At 35.3% G+C, this 12,796-nt stretch overlaps 1 protein-coding gene across 2 annotated transcripts in view; it reads right to left on the bottom strand.

The window, feature by feature from the left end:
* RASA2 (RAS p21 protein activator 2) overlaps positions 1-12,796 on the bottom strand; it is a 124,633-nt gene that overhangs the window by 33,564 nt on the left and 78,273 nt on the right. For both annotated transcript variants that reach the window (XM_001112747.5, XM_015131999.3), the window contains exons 10-17: positions 11,721-11,877; positions 11,235-11,383; positions 10,069-10,183; positions 9,574-9,648; positions 8,732-8,855; positions 5,753-5,859; positions 2,388-2,471; positions 1,639-1,716 (exon numbers count right to left, since the gene is read on the bottom strand). In XM_001112747.5, the coding sequence (XP_001112747.2) occupies positions 1,639-1,716; positions 2,388-2,471; positions 5,753-5,859; positions 8,732-8,855; positions 9,574-9,648; positions 10,069-10,183; positions 11,235-11,383; positions 11,721-11,877 (889 nt within the window). The remainder of the gene's footprint in view (positions 1-1,638; positions 1,717-2,387; positions 2,472-5,752; positions 5,860-8,731; positions 8,856-9,573; positions 9,649-10,068; positions 10,184-11,234; positions 11,384-11,720; positions 11,878-12,796) is intronic.

Here is a 12,796-nt window from a genome sequence, read left to right as displayed (position 1 = left end):
TAGCCTTGGTCACAAAACATGGAAAAACAACCCTCAAACAAAAGACAGTACATCATAATCTTGCCAATAAAAGTCTGCCTACAGTGTCACAAATGTTTCAACAATGTCCTAAAAATAAAAGGGCAGCTTTTTCTTTGCCTATTCTTTTGAAAGACTTTCTCCTCAAAAGCCTTCAATGGTTTGTCTAAAAAATTTTTGGTTAAACAGGCACTATTCTAGATGAAAAATATTGCAATGGACTTTAATTTTTTAAATCATCATTTTTTACTTACTAAGTCTCTGTAAGAATCCTAAGTATAAAAAAAGGCCCAAATGTATACCTCAACAAAATAAATACTCTGGCAACCAACTGCTAGTTATGCTACAGAAACTGAATGAAGTCTTTAACATTTGGCTTTGTTAATTTGGATTCATTAAGTTAAGAGTGTGATACATAAAATACAGTACTTTCTTCAGGCCCAGTTTAGATATAATTCATTTCTCTCCTTATTTTTTAATTCTTAACTTCTAGACTATATGGGATAGAGTACTTCAAAGGTTAACTTTTCTTTATAAATTTTCAGCATTTTACAATAATGCTATATTTTGTTTAGATGATTCAGGACTCAAGACTCAAGAAATTAAAGATCCTTTCAGGCCGGGCGCGGTGGCTCAAGCCTGTAATCCCAGCACTTTGGGAGGCCGAGACGGGCGGATCACGAGGTCAGGAGATCGAGACAATCCTGGCTAACACAGTGAAACCTTGTCTCTACTAAAAATACAAAAATCATTAGCCGGGCGAGGTGGCGGCGCCTGTAGTCCCAGCTACTCGGGAGGCTGAGGCAGGAGAATGGCGTGAACCTGGGAGGCGGAGCTTGCAGTGAGCTGATCGTGCCACTGCACTCCAGCCTGGGCGACAGAGTGAGACTCCGTCTCAACAACAACAAAAATAAATAAATAAATAAATAAAAAATATCCTTTCAAAACGTTCTCAACTTTTAAGTGAAGTGATTTTTGTATGCTGCAGGACTTGTGTTTGGATATTATATACTATAGGCTTTTGTACATTTGTAGTAACTTTCCTCAGGTTACTACCATGAATTTATATTGTTCATTAAATGTTCAATAATGTATATATTTTTTACTAGGGCAATTAAGTGCCCACTCTACATCAGGCACCATACAAAGCCGTTACCCCCAGAGACCAGAGGTTCTCAACCAGAGGCAATTCTGTCCCTCAAGGAACATTTGGCAATACCTGGAGGCATGTTTGGCTGTCAAAACAGGAGGCATACTTATTGCATGTAAGGGGTAGAGGCCAGGGATGCTACTAAATATCCTGAAACGCACAAGCCAGCTCCTCAGAATCAAGAATTATCTGGCCCCAAATGCCAATAGTGTCACTTTGAGAAATTCTAACCCTAGACATCTGTAATTTGTGTTTCTAAGGCACTGGTAATAGTAGTAGTTGTTAAACTTATTTAGGTATTTTCAAAGCTGAAAAGCACAGCCCTGTATAAGAAGAAAAAATAAAAAGGAAGCCTTTTTGATGAACAGTTTAAACATTATTTAAACTGGGGATTGATATAATATATATAAAATGTTATTTCCCCTATGCTATATGAAATAAATATTAATTCCAGAATAAAATAATCATACCTTTTTAACTGCCATAATATATCCTTCTTCTTGAAACATTTTGAAAAATTCACACATGAATGTCTCTTTGAAACTTGACTAAGAAAAAACAAACACAGGGTTTATATGTGTTAGAGAATTAAGAATAGAACAGACTATATTTTTAAGCTGAGGATTAAGGCCTAAAAGGACTCAATTATATATTTTCAGAATTCAGGGCTTGGAGTGGAAGACTTCTTTCAAAGCTGTCATGTGATTATGGCACAAGCAGGCAGATAGACAGACTGTCCTGCACTTCCTTACTAGGCTCTCTTTGCCTTATTTAGCAGTTTTCATGAAACTGCATTTTTTTTTAATGTTCTCATTAAACTATTAAAAAAAAATTTTTTTTTTTAATTTTCTAGAGACAGGGTCTTGCTAAGTTGCTGGGACTGGAGTGCAATGGCTATTCACAGGTGCCATCATTGTGCACTGCAGCCTTGAACTCCTGGCCTCAAGTGAGTTTCCCGCTTCAGCTTCCTGGAATTAAAGACACAAGTCACCATGCCCAGCTTCTGAAACTGTCCTCTTTAACAGGTGACTAAGAGAGTATCTACTTAAAAGACAGCTACTGTGTCTGTGTGTGTGTGTGTGTGTGTGTGTGTGTGTGTGTGTGTGTGTGTGTATGTGTATAGTTTTTAATTTGGAAGAAGGTAAGTCAAGGAGAAAGGATCATAGGATGTAACAACATTTAGAAGTGTAAAAACAAAATAAAAGATGTAAGGACTTACCTTGCTTTTGGACAGACTCCCCCAGCTTCCCAAAGTTTGTATAGTTTTTGAGATGAGAGTTAATGTTCTAATTGTCTGTGCATCCTAAAGAATGTAAAAAAGACCAAAACTACCATTAAGTTTTCAAGAAAATAATTTGTATAAAAAAGCAGAATAGAGTAAATGGACTACATTGCTGTAAAACAATGACTCAAAAATGTTCAAACCACACACAGTTAAAATCTAGCTAAGGCTGGGTACAATTCACCGGCCTAAGGAATTAAGAGACTAAAGAAGCCATATATAATTAACAATTCTTCCCAAAGTAATTATTAAAGATGTGGTACTTTTAAAAGTCATATATATATATATATATATTTTTTTTTTTTTTTTCTTTTTCTGAGATGGAGTCTCGCTCTGTTGCCCAGGCTGGAGTGTAGTGGTGTAACCTCAGCTCACTGTAACCTCCACCTCCTGGGTTCAAGCAATTCTCCTGTCTCAGCCTCCTAAGTAGCTGGGATTACAGGTGCCTGCCACCACGCTTGGATAATTTTTGTATTTTTAGTAGAGACAGGATTTTGCCCTGTTGGCCAGGCTGGTCTCAAACTCCTGACCTCAGGTGATCTGCCCGCCTTGGCTTCTCAAAGTGCTGGGATTACAGGCCAAAGCCATAATTTTATCAATGTTATATGTAAGTTGTTTCATACAGTATGGCACCTTGGATTACCTGACAAATATATTCACTTCTGGAATGTCAAAGGCATCTACTTTACTACCTTATAACTTAAAATGGCAGTTTTAGGTGTTACAAATTTTCTGTGCTCAGCTCACCTCTAAACATATTCAATACTTTAAACGGCTTTTGCAATTAACTCTTTTCACCATGGAAGCAAAGACCTAAATTCAGCTTAGGAAATGTGAAGTCACCTAGTTCTTTTTGATCTTACCAGAGGGTGATTATTTGGGTCTATTATCCAAGAGGTTTTTCAGGCCTGTCTATCTGAAAGAAGTAATATATAGTAATATATAAAATTGACTAAACGGTGCTCCCTCAGAAATCTTTGCTCCTTCATTTTTTTTTTAAATTGAGATATAATTTACATATGCCAAAATGAATAGATCTTAAATGTATACCCTGCTGAATTTTCACCAATCTATACATTTGTGTAAGTTTCTATCAAAACACAGACCATTTTTATTTGTTTTAAGGATTCAAGCAAACAATATCTTGCATCTGAAGATATACCAAGAAAAATTTAGATACAGAAAAGCTTTAGTTCAATTTTTGGCTCACATTCCTTAATATTTTAGTATCTCCCCCACCCCCACATTGAAAATAGGCAATGAATGTGAAGGGGAAGAGATGACCAGAATATAAGGCAATCTGGAAAAGAAGGAATATCTGAAATATGATCATTATAATATACTTATAAAATAGAAACACACCTAAATTAAGGCTACTCAGAAAACATTTTAGCTGTAACATTTGGGATTTCATTATATCTATAAAAGGTCCCCACAATTCTCTGCCTTTGAAGAAAATAATATTCTTAAAGATGTCCTGGCACCTGCACTCACGTTTCTTGCAGCACTATTTACAATAGCAAAGTCATGGAACCAACCTAAGTATCCACCAACATCTGTTACAGGAATGCGCAAATTCAAGTATGAATACAAGGCAGACTCACAAGTTCAGAAGTAGGTGTTCTGTTTATGTCCAGAATGTTGCTACCACGCTTTCATTGCCTCAGAGTTTTGTGCAGCTTTAGTAACAAAGCCACAGAATGGACAGCCCTGTGAACAAAAGGACACTGGCCCACTCTCTGCTGGGGCTACTCACAGACCATTTATCCTTTGGCAAGAAAGGGCGTGGTGCTGCCACTGCAACATGGTTCTATTCAGTACTCACAAACTTAAGTGAGTGTCAATGTCATGTAGTCGTTGAGAGGAGAAATGGGTATTCAGAACTTGGTTTAACTCTAAAACTCATGTGTTTTCCCTACACTATTGAGCAACTCCTCTTGGCTGTGAGTTTCCTAAGGGCAAAGAGTATCTTATTCATCACTGCATCTCTAGTACTGAGCATGAAATGATACACTGTAGGTACCTGAACATCTGTCTAAGAGGTTGGAGGGGATAGGATTAAGCTTACAGACAATAAAGACTGACTGAATTTGAATACCAGTTAAATCCAGTTCAAACTGAGTAAAATCAAATCATAATTTGTCAGCTGTGTGAGCGTGGAAAAGTTACTCTATTGTGATTTCCTTATCTGCACATGTGGATGATAACAGAATTTACCTCACAGGGTTGCCAGGAGGACCAAATAAGTTAAAACATAAAGTAGTTAGAACAAGGCCTAGTACAAAGCACTAAATAAATGTGGGCTATTATTATTATTTGTTATACAAATCAGCAACTAAGAGCAATTAGATAAGATTATAAAGTATTTGGAACATAAAAGCTTAAAGAATTAGCCAAATTACACCATATAAGAAGGAATCAGAAGTACAGCAAAAATAGAGAATTTTAAAAATTAAGAAATAAACATGTAAATCTATGCAGTGGAGATTTAGATTTTTGGTAATTAAATAGGACTCCAGAACACAAGATTATATGCTTAAAAAATTTTTAAATCTCGTATGTTTACAGTATTACCTCAGGTAAATAAAAAGTAAAAATACTGATATATTTAACAAGTTATATTCCAATAAAAGTTCCTACACCTTTCACTATACTGCATTCTTGGTTTCTTTTTCTGTTTTAACTGTTCATGCTTATCCAGTTCACCTGCCATTTAATATTTTCTAATTATATGCTGTCAGTTTCATTGCTACTGAAATCTTCTATCTTAGATGCTGTTTCTAAATTAAATGGAATTTCTCTTGTAGCCTTCTTTCTTAGAGAAAAGAGCCTCTTCAAATTTCCGTGAAATTTAAAAATATCTGCAAAATTAAACTATTTTAATAAATCAGGAAGGCAGATTTTGTTTAAATAAAATACCTATCAAAATGAAACCCGTAACTAATGAAAAAAAAATCTTATGGAAATTTATAAACACACACAGTAGCATATGAAAAAATATAATAAATCCCCTTTGTACTCATCACCAACCTTCTGAAAAAATATAATAAATCCCCTTTGTACTCATCACCAACCTTCAATAATTAGCATTTTATCACTCTTGTAGAACATCTTTTAACAACAACAAAAAATAGGATTATCAGTCTCACTTGAAAGACTGAAATGGCCAAGAAAAATTCTGAGTAAATTTAAGTATCAGTTATAAGAAAATACAGCCCAGTGAAATTGACTTATTTTATCTTTTCTTCATTTTAATAAAAATTAAAAAATGGAATAAAGCTTTCAGAAGAACAAACACTTACTGGATGATGAGGTCGCAAATGAAAAGTATGAGGTGATACTACGGCTACAGCAAAGAAACGAAGAAATACAAAGCTGCTCACTGCAGAATACTGAACATGAGGGTCATCTGCAGGAAAAAAATGGTGAAATGTCATGCACAAAAACACAATTAAAAAACAAAGATGATAAATTAAAAAATATAGAAAAGACATGTAAACTAGGAGAGCAACATAATTTGTCTAGTAAGAGCCGAGTTGATGAAATGATAGTGATGTTTATGACTAAATTAAAACACCCTATGATTAAAAAATCCAAAAGAAGAAATAATATGAAAAAAGACAAAGCTGTTAGGTTTATAGAAATATTTTAATTTGAAAAATACCTCTTTCCTCACCTGCAAGAAGAGACTGCTAAAATTACGACAAAAATAAAAGTAGTATCTAGCACTACCTAGTGGTAACACTGAATCCCTTAAGAGTACGATATAAGGCTACTTTCAGTTTTAGGTTCTTGTTTCAATTCCCTCCCCAGAATCTTGATAATATTAAAAGTTATGCAACAAAAACAATTAGACAGAAATGTTTACTTTAAAAAAGCTATCAATAGTCCATAAATAAAAATGCAGATGAACTGAAGACTACTGGTGGCTTTGATCATTCACCTACAACTTTCAGACTGGAGTCAACACTTTACCCAACAATCAGACGGATGGTGGTGAAGCAGGTGGCGAGGGAAAGAATCTTTAGGTTTGGTTCGAGTTTTAACTCTTCTAAGTCATTCAGTAGGTAACCATTAACAAGTCATTTAATTTGTCATTCTTTAATAATATCTGCTTTTTACCTGCTGTCTGCCCTGCCCTCCTACCTCTCCTTTCCCCATTCTTCTAGGGTAGTAAAAACAACAAAAACAACAGAATATGAAACACTTATGGCAACAAAACTGTCACTACTATAGTCTACTGAGGATATGATGACCATATTAATAGTTAAGTCAACAAAAACATAACTAAGGAGATACATCTGCATGTATATAAAAACATAAAGTGTTGGCTGGACACGGTAATTCCAGCACTTTGGGAGGCTGAAGCGGGTGGATCACCTGAGGTCAGGAGTTCGAGACCAGTCTGACCAACATGGAGAAAGCCCATTTCTACTAAAAATACAAAATTAGTCAGGCGGGGAGGCCTATGTCTGTAATCCTACCTACTGGGGAGGCTGGGAACCCAGGAGGCAGAGCTGCAGTGAGCCGAGATTGTGCCATTGCACTCCAGCCTGGGCAACAAGAGTGAAACTCGGTCTCAAAACAAAAACAAACAAACAAAAATCCAAAAAGTGTTTAAGATCATTTATATAAAGAAGAATTAAACAGCTAAAACAGATTTAAGGCCAAACAGAGTATAGTGAATGGCAGCAAGTGGTTTGGAGTAGACCAGGCCCAGGTTTGAGGCCCTGCTTGCCTGTTGGCCATCCATAGACGTTGGTAAAGTTACTCAGCTTCTCTAAACCTTTGTTTCTCACCTAATGGGAGTAGTACCTACCTCATGTGGTTTTGTGAAGATGACAACAGGAGATAATGGAGGCTAACACACTAACACTGTGTGTGTTACTAAGTAGTCAATGTGGTTATCATGATCTAACTATTTAAAAATAAAATTTCAATGAGCATTTCACTTTTCCGTGTGCCTCTGGCTCCCCTTATTTTTGTTATGAAGATTAGATTTACTTACTTATTTGCAACTATAATTAGCAAAGACATTTAGATATGAATTTATCTACATGTTAGACAACTCAGCCCCACTAATTTAGTAATGGGTCAATTTAGCAGAAGGGCAATTAACTGCATACATGTGTGCACAGGGTGAGCACAAACTTAAAAGAACATAAAACTGCAAAATCTCTTCAGATGGTTACAGAAATAAACTCACAGTTTTGCACAGCTGGTTAAGACGGATAATTTAAGTACCTGCCTAATTCTACCCTCCTACCCACCACTCCCCATTATAGACAGATCTGGAAAGCTAGCCATAGCTAGTTTATTTACTTATCAGAGATATATTAAAATGTGAATAATTCTAAGTATTAACAGCGACAGTAACTCTGAATTTAATGAAAAGTTTCTAAGCAAAACCTTGACATAGCTACTTTTTCAAAATTAAAATATGCCAGTTACTGATACATGTACCTTAAAACTCTATGTATGTTGCAACAGAAAGGTTTCTAATGTCTAAGGCCATTTCTATAAAAACCTCTCACCACCAAAACCTTATTAGCATTCTCATACTGTCAAATCTAGTCAATTTTATGGAACTAAAGATTCTCACTATCTGAATGCATGCAGCTGGAAAAGATAGTTGGTATAAATAACAAAGGTATTTTTAACTCTCATAAGCATCTGGTATAAATGCTTACTTATACAATGTTACAGTTCTAAATTTTTGCCTTTCTTTAATGGTGATTTTGATTTGCTCTTTGTATAAAGTTGCATTATACTGAAATAAAATGGAATATGTATTTTGAGATTTCAAGAAAAATCAGATTTCTTATGAGAAAGCTAGAATCATTTTGAAAAACTAAAGAAGGTTGTACTTAAAAACCTTAGGCCAGGAGCAGTGGCTCACGCCTGTAATCCCAGAACTTTGGGAGGCCGAGGTGGGCAGATCACGAGGTCAGGAGATCAAGACCATCATGGCTAACACGGTGAAACCCCGTCTCTACTAAAAATACAAAAAATTAGCCGGGCGTGGTGGCGGGTGCCTGTAGTCCCAGCTACTCGGGAGGCTGAGGCAGGAGAATGGCATGAACCTGGGAGATGGAGGTTGCAGTGAGCCGAGATAGCACCACTGCACTCCAGCTGGGGTGACAGAGCGAGACTCTGTCTCAAAAATAAACAAACAAATAAATAACTACCTTAAATATCTTGCAGAAACCAAACATGTAATTAATATCTACAAAAAAGTAAAGAAAAAGAAACGGCATGTTTTAGTAAAACAAGGCACTTACTAGGAAATCTCTGAGTAGCCATCTGCCTTAGAGAATAAAAGATATCACACATTACAGTGGGACAGCTCATACTTGATTTTACAATTGTACTGAATAACTTGTCTACGTAGTAGCGCAGATTCTCCTGCAGGATTTAAAAAGGGAAACATCAAGATTTTGATGTTCACACATCTTCAATAGCCTTCATGAAAGAAAAATGTAAGAAAATGAGGTTTATTAGACAGTCATTATCTAACATTTTTTAAAGCACTGTTTCCCTTTTCCAAACTCATTTGGTTTAAGGACAATTTATATACTGACTTAATTTAATAAGTTAAATTTAGATTTGCTAGGTGTTAAGAGGTGAATCTATGAATAAACCTCACAAGAAGCAACAGGGAATAAAATGATCCAAAAGGAAATCACAAAATAACTCGGATACACAAGCACAGGACGTTGTGACACTATTATCCATTGCAATAAAAATGTGTGACCCTAACACAATCATTGCTTTTTCAGAGGCCACTGAAAGTAATGACTGATCAAGTCACTGTGACACTTAGCCTGATCAGTTTGAGCCCAAAGGAATGGCTAGAACAGGGCTTGTAACTAGCTATAGCTTAAGTTCACTATCGTTCCTAGAGACAAAAAGAGACAATCAAGAACAAAAATAAAAGTGAAACCACTGAGGAAATAACATTCTAAAAACTAATCCTAGGAAATGCTGCTAATAGTAAAGGCTTATGTAAAGAATACACAGCATTGCTTCCCTCTATCTGGCTTTATTATAATGTAAGTGGGAGAAAGGTTACACCATTAAGACCAATTTTAACACAATTATAAACAATATAACAAGGACTTACCTTATTATTTTCTACATTATCTCCCTCTTTCAATTTAATAGGATCGATTTCACAGGATTTTGAGGAGTCACATATCTGAAAAATAAATTTTGCAGTTAATGATTTTTTCTAAGTAATCTGACAAAATGAAAAAACTGTTATGGTTCTGATAATAAAAGGTAATTATAGAAATTTAAATTTTAAGTGTAAAACGCCCTATGCAGGGATAATATATGCAATTTTCTTAAAACACGATATCAAAAAGTATTTGTCATATATTTGGAACTCCGGCTAAGAGAGAAATCCCGTAACAAAGAAATAATGTAGACTATACTATACTGTGCCTTTTGAGTAAAAATCCATTGATAGAAAAGTAAATAATTTGCTTCTAAAGTGTTCAGTCTTATTTTTTGAGGAACACATGAATGAATAAACCCTTCCCATCAACAGATCACTTGATAAAAGAGCAACTATCATGAGGTCACAAACTATCACTGTTGGAGATATATTCTGTACCTCATCAAGAATAGGTTTTAATGTTACTTTCAGGTAGTGCCCTCCCACTATTTTCATCATCTCATCCAGACATCGGGTAGCCAAGGAATTTCCTCTAAAAATTGTGTTTGCATCTCTGAAACAGAAATAGATGAAACCAAATGTAGTAAACAAAGATTGTGAAACCAATAATATAACATACTTGACCAACTTACGAAAGAAGCATTGAGTTGAAATAGATTAAGACGTACTAGAAGGCATAAGTGACCTACAATTTTAGTAATTTTTACCATTTATTTAAAAGTTTGCTGCCATTAGGTTTTTCCAAATTTACCAAAAATATATAAAAATAATGGCCAGGTGTGATGGCTCACGTCTGTAATCCCAGCACTTTGCGGGGTTGAAGCAGGTGGATCACTTGAAGTCAGGAATGTGAGACTAGCCTGGCCAACATGGTGAAACCCCATCTCTACTAAAAATACAAAAATTAGCTGGGTGTGGTGGCGAGTGCCTGTAATCCCAGCTACTCAGGAGGCTGAGGCAGGAGAATCACTTGAACCTAGGAGGCAGAAGCTTCAGTGAGCCAAGATCATGCCACTGCACTCCAACCTGGGTGAAAAAGCGAGACTCCATCTTAAAAACAAACAAACAAAAAACTCAATACACATATATATACACACGTACATACATATACACGTATATACATACACACATACATGTATATATATAAAGGCAAATCACGTTTATGAACCAAAAATGTAGAGTATATGTATGTCTGTGTGTGTAAAAAAACAACAGTGTTAGACTATGACGTGAATGAGAAGTCACTTGATTGTTTTTTAGAATGTCATACATATGCATATAAGGGTGATACATAATGAACAAAGAAAAAAACACTTCTGCTCTGGTGTTTTTACTTGTGACACGTGAGTCATTACACTAAGAAGCAGATTAGTAACAAACGAAATTTCCTGAGTTAAAGAAAAACATCCTTCATTAATTGTCCTTAAGGTAGGTGAATATTTGATAGCTTAACTGCCTTTTGTTATTTGTTAAGTACTTCTTTTCAGCCTACTATACAGTAAGTCTGATCAATACAAAAAAATTCAGACTACAAAAACAATCTGTCAAACTGAGGTCCAATTTCAACAACATGTAATTAACATTTAATAAAATATAACTCTTACTGTGTATCCTTCAAGTCTAATTCAGCCACAGCAGTGGCAAAAGGAACAAGTTTATCATGGTGCAGCAGCAGTCGTACAAGGGGCAAAACAGCATCATTTTTATCTCGACATATTTCACTCAAAATGTAAGCAGCTGAGGCAGATATTGGCTAAATATAGGAAGGTAGAAAACAAGCACAAAAATCAAGGGAACATGATTAACTGTTCAATCATTAGCCTGTAAAAGTAACTGTAATAATGTCATTAAAGCTGTTATACAGGATATTTAATTTTCAAAATTTTTTATCAGAGATGATTGTGGGAGCACACGTAGGAATCATAGTACTCTGGTTCAGATAAACAGAAATGTGTGTGTATATCTATATGTATGTATATAATTTTTACTGTTTTAATAAGACTTGATACTCTTGAAATCTTCTCCTTATCATTTATAGAATTATTTTAGCCACTTCGTGTTAAATCATATCCTTAAGATTCTTAACATACTTGAACATCTGGTGATTTTAGCAGCAAAGTTTTCAAAGGACCATAGTACTCTGAAGGAAGCACGTAGTCTTCTGTATAACATATATTTAATCGAAGAGACCCCAGGTCATCAGTTTTGGATGACTTGTTTCCATTGTCTCTTGGTTGTAGCAAGTACCTAAAATAAAAATATAAGTGATTCCATGTGATGGAAACGCATTCAAGCCAATGAGGCAAGTTAAGAGTTAAGCTATAAAAAAACAACCAAAAAAGTCAACTTAGTATTTACGGTTAGGAAACTTCCTAAGTAGCAGGATACTAATCTTCAGAAGCCTAATATTGGTTATATATTGGATTAGAAAGCTACAAATACATTTTTATCCAGGAAACAAAAAGCATAGATATTACAGAAATTAAGATCTCAAAGGAGTTGAATAAAAGTTTGATTAGCTTGCAGGTTTAGAAAAAATGATGATGAAAGGTAAAACATTTAAAATCCAATGTATTATCAAAAATAAATGTTTACCAACTAAATTTAAGAAAGAAGCATTTAGTTGAAAATAGATAAGACAGTCCAGGTGCAGTGGCTCATGACTGTAATCCCAGCACTGGGAGGCTGAGGCAGGCAGATCACTTGAGGTCAGGAGTTCCAGACCAGCCTGGCCAACACGGTGAAACTCTGTCTTTACTGAAAATACAAAAATCAGTCAGGCATGGTGCCCGTAATCCAGCTGCTTGGGAGGCTGAGGCAGGAGAATCTCTTGAACCCAGGAGGCGGAGTTGCAGTGAGCTGAGATCCTGCCACTGTACTCCAGTCTGGGCTTGTATGGATGACAGAGTGAGACTTCGTCTCACAAACAAAACCAAAAAAAGTAGGTAAGACATATCAGAACACATAAGAAACCTTGTTTTAAAGTAAATTCTTTATTCAAAAATTTGAACTTAAGAGAAATTTGCAGGACCAACACCAGAAATCTAAGAGTTTATTTTTTTTTAAAAAAAGCTTTTTATCATAGGAACTTAAAAACACAAACAAAAGAGAATATTGAACTCTCCTGTACCCATTATCTAGTTTAAACAATTATCAACTGAAGACT

Source organism: Macaca mulatta, chromosome 2, assembly GCF_049350105.2.
Source record: "Macaca mulatta isolate MMU2019108-1 chromosome 2, T2T-MMU8v2.0, whole genome shotgun sequence".
Lineage (NCBI taxonomy): Eukaryota > Metazoa > Chordata > Mammalia > Primates > Cercopithecidae > Macaca > Macaca mulatta.
This window is presented reverse-complemented; position numbering and strand designations above follow the sequence as displayed.